At 31.8% G+C, this 4,700-nt stretch overlaps 1 protein-coding gene across 1 annotated transcript; it reads right to left on the reverse strand.

Moving 5' to 3' along the window:
• Window positions 1-1,055: 1,055 nt before the first annotated feature.
• On the reverse strand, window positions 1,056-2,354 carry LOC124936800 (zinc finger protein ZAT1-like). The gene has a single exon (XM_047477328.1). It carries the CDS (start codon window positions 1,991-1,993, stop codon window positions 1,070-1,072), a length of 924 nt encoding a protein of 307 aa, XP_047333284.1. The 5' UTR covers window positions 1,994-2,354; the 3' UTR covers window positions 1,056-1,069.
• Window positions 2,355-4,700: the final 2,346 nt, after the last annotated feature.

Consider the following 4,700-nt stretch of genomic DNA (forward strand, 5'->3'; position numbering starts at 1 on the left):
AGATCAAGTTTAAAAAATTGATAAAAAAAATGTTCTTGGTGTGATTTAAATCCATAACCATATAAAATTTAAGTGTGTATGTTGAACCACTAAGCTAAACTATTTTACATTTAAAATTACAATAAATTTTAGTAAATACCTTAATATTTTTAACAAATGGGTCGGGCCGGCCCTGGAAGTAGTCGGCAATCGCGAGACGCAAATTTTTTATATTTTTTGAAATTTTTTATTTTACAAAAATTTGCGTCTCGCGATTGTCGGTTGCTTCTCGCAATCGGGGTTGCGTCTCGCGACTTGTGGATTTTTCGCACGGCTTCCGATTGTGTCTCGCAACCGGCGGGTGCGTATCGTGACAGGAACAATTTCGTCAAAAAAAATATGAAGTGATCACCCGTGAATTTAAAATTATGCGCTGAATCACTCACTCATTTACCCCTATTATGAGGGTCATTTCGTCAAATTTCCCGTTTTTCAAGATTGGTTAGATTGACGATTTAAAAAGAAAAAAAAAATCAAAGAGGAGATGCGATGCCAAAAGAAAAACAAGTTAATTTTGTAATATTACATATGTAATGAATTTATTAAAATTCCTTTCAAATCCCGAATAGAAAGATCTATCTATAAAATTAATCTCAATCTAACTCATACGATTTAATACTATACTCGCGTTAAAAACTTCTTTATACTAATATTCGATCAATATATTTTCTATTGGTAACAAATTCATTTGTTTCTAACGGAAATCTTAATTATTAAAGAGGTAGGCGCGACAACAATTTGAATATCCACGTTATCATTTTATAATCCGATTTTCCAACTTACAATAGTTTATACCAAAATAAAATTAAAATAATAATAATAATAATAATTCAAACATATTTGCCTTTCATTTTAGTCTTACTAAAAAAATCAACTTTTCAAAAAAAACAAAAAATGATTGAAACTAGTTAAAGTAATTAAAAAAAGATAATCAAATGAATCTGTACATTTTTTTATAAGGAAATCATCTTTGATCTAATAATGATCAATTAATTAATAATAGATCCTCCCAATTACAAAAAGAGAAAAATCAAACCAAAACCCACCATGGTTGTTGCTGGTAGCTATCTTCTTCTTCAACCGGCGCCGGCAAATTCAGATCAGGAAATACACCATCAGCAGCCGCAGCCGTCGCCGGCGGCCTATCCAGCACCACTCCGCCTCCATTTTTATTCTTAGAAGCTTCCATCAAATGTGACCTCTTATGACCACCCAATGCCTGTCCTGTTTGAAAAACTTTAAAACAAACAGGACACTGATGTATCCTATGATTGATCTTCTTTAACAACCCATTTGATGAAGATATCGATGAAGATTCAGCAATTTGAACCAATTCTTGATCATTAAAACAAGTTCTAATCTTCTTATGACTAGCTCTATGACCTCCAAGAGCTTGATATGAATGAAAAGTCTTGTTACAAGTAGAACACTCAAATTCTTTCATCTCTGTTTTCTGAACTTGAAGAAGAAACTCATAATTGTTATCAGAAGATTCAACATCCCCTGATCCATCTCTAGACAACATCATCAAACACATAGCAACCTCTTCTTCTTGATCATGTTCTTGATCTTGTTCTTGATCAATCTCGGAATTCAGAGAAGAAGATGTTCTTGATCTCTTCCGTTTGTAATCAGAATGACACTTCATATGACCAAACAAAGCCTTCCAAGAAAAGAAACCTTTTCCACATTGTTTACAGAATTTATCTTCAACAGAAGAAGAATCATCATCAAATGAGATATCTGAATTAAACTTGTTTGTTTTTTTGGGATTCTCTCTAAGACCATATCCATAACCAGATGTAGGATTATGAGAATCGAATTCGAAAGAAGATGGTTTTTTATCATGAGACCTCATATGACCTCCTAATGATCTTCCACAGAGGAAACTCTTGTTACAGAGCTTGCAGACATGTTTAATCTGTTGTGTAAATTGATTGTTTTCTTCTTCCATTGATCAAAGATGTAAAAAGAGAAAGAGATCAGATCAGACCTGAGATTCTGTTGAATGGTTGATCGATTAGTGAATAGAAGAAGAACCCATCTCGATTTCGATGAATTATTGAGATCTGATTGTGTTCTTGATTCAGTATTACTGAAACTAGCTTGTGGGTAGTTCAAATTTGGAGGAAAAACTGCAAATTTTAATGATGGCGATGAACTAAAAGTTGGAACTTGAAGAGTCTTTCTCTCTCAAACTCTATACATAGATAGAGACTATATTTGGATGAGAAATCCATGCATGGAAGTAAAGATTTACAAAAAAAAAAAAAAAAAAATGGCAGCACGTGTAATCTGTTGGGAATCCTACGCCAGCTCCCTCATCCAACGGCTCAGATTCTTTTACTTAGGTTTTTGATCATTACAATGGCTCATTTAGAGATCTCCACTGAAAACTAACTACCCTTCTACATCATTCTTCACTTAACTTCAATTTTTAAAAGACCCATTTCAATTTAAGTCATTTGGTGTGAAAATCGATAAATATTTGATCTCTTATATAAGATTCTTTCTATAAACAAGTTAGATTTCACTCTCCTTTAATAGGGTTTGTTTTCGGGATAACTAGGAAACCCGACAAATCGGGGATGGGATACGAATAAAGATACTCTTTTAATTTCCAAAAAAAAAGATATCCGTCAGGTTTAGGTTTGGATTTGGGTCGGATAGTAAAATAAAAATCAAATTCGAGGATAGGTACTCCACTCCCCGACAGGTAACATAGAAAGACCTGATACAGTTATGACCCATTTTAAATCAAAGTTAAATCTTAATTAAAATTGAACTAAGAAATTATTTGTCTAAAATAACCATTACCAAATCATTAGTGTTTCATTTTTCCTTTGGTAATCTTTTTAAAATAAATAAATATGTATAATTGTTTTTATCGGACTAACACCAACAATTCTTACCAAAGAATGTTGTATGATATGAAATTACCATGATAACCCTAATATTCAAATATAATTTTCCTTAGCCTACTATGGTATGCCACATGGAATGTATCACTAGACAAAGTAATTAAAATTGACCTTCATGAAGGGTATACAAGTAATTTAATGATTATTTATTTTTCAATGGTCAAGATCTATCTTCTCTATTTGGATTGTTAGTAAGCCAACACTTGCAATTCCTTTAAGTGGAAAATGACTTGTTAAATGAGTTAGCTAAACAACATAATAACTAATTTCCAAATGAGCACTTCCAAACATGCGTATAATTGAAAGCCAGTCTTGTTTAGTTGTCATCTTGGAATTATCAACATTTTTTTCTTATTCCAAACAACTCCTTATAACTTATAAATAAATAGGCATTAAGCAATGAGAGAAGTCCTATGGTTGGAGTTGAATCTTATGGAAGATAAATAATTAAATTTCTTTAAAATTAAAGTGATTAAAAATGAGCTGTTAAAGTATTTTTAGTTGCTTTATTAGCAATTAAATACAAAGGTCTGTTTGGTTGCTACTTGCTAGCTTAAGTAAAAGATTTATTAATTCAGCCGGCTATGTCTCTAATCCCGAGATTAATGCTGTTAATTAGTGCTAATACAGGCTATATTTAGTCACATAATTAGTGAGATTTAATGATAAATCTCATATATTGTGGTCCTTGATTAGCCGGCATCCTAGTACTTAGCTAACAAGCTTAACACCATATCCAGCTGTATTATTCTTGTTCATGAAACATTTTTTATTCATTTCATTTAAATGTATTCTTATGAGTTAAAAAAATGGTGTTTATCCATATAATTGTTTGGTCATCAATTATTCGAACTTAGTGAAATTGTCGAGAAATGTGAAAAATCATATGTTTTCAACCATTGGGATCATGAAATTCTTAAGTAAGGTTAATGTGTTGGTATGATGCATATTGTTTTTAGTTCTCTCAAATAATTCAAGTCAAACAAGTCCTTAGAATAACAAAGGTAGGGAATAAATGTTTTCTTTAAGTTGAAGTAATATGCATACCATTTTAGTCTCAAAATATCCTTCAATAGTGGAATGCTACTATGTAGCATAGGCATATCAAAATAGTGTAACAATTAAGTGTAAGCAATCGAATATGATATTTGATTTTATTTTTTTACGCGACTTCATTTAAATCAGAGTGTACTTAGTGAAAATCGAACATTTTCAGTAGACCGCAACTTTATTTGTATACGAAGTAATGTACTATTATCATCCATTAAAGGAGACTTCACTTGTGAGTGAAGTGTAGATATTGACTTTACCAAAAGTGATATGCCTTCAAATTGACAAGTTGGCAACTTCAAAGCAAAGAATGACCTATCCTTTTGTCTCTAATAATAAGAGAAGAAGAAGAAGAAGAGAATTAGATACCCTTCAATGGACTTTATTATGCTTTAGTCAAATCCTTTCTTTCTCTTCTAATAACCACCCACGACCTAACATAAGAAACCACCATGGCCTTAGGGCTAGTCACTCCACTAACTCATCTACACTTACTCCCACTATCCACTTGCCAACATGAATTAAAATTGTATTGATTAATTTGGAACTTTTTGTTTTTGTGTAAATTAGCAAGGTTACATATAGTTTTGAGCTCATCACAACGACATAAACTTCAATACGATGTTTTCAATAAGCGAGAATAGGGCGTATACCTAATTTTTAAATGTCTAATTAGCATAAAATAACCAC

Source organism: Impatiens glandulifera, chromosome 4 (assembly GCF_907164915.1).
Source record: "Impatiens glandulifera chromosome 4, dImpGla2.1, whole genome shotgun sequence".
Taxonomy (NCBI): domain Eukaryota; kingdom Viridiplantae; phylum Streptophyta; class Magnoliopsida; order Ericales; family Balsaminaceae; genus Impatiens; species Impatiens glandulifera.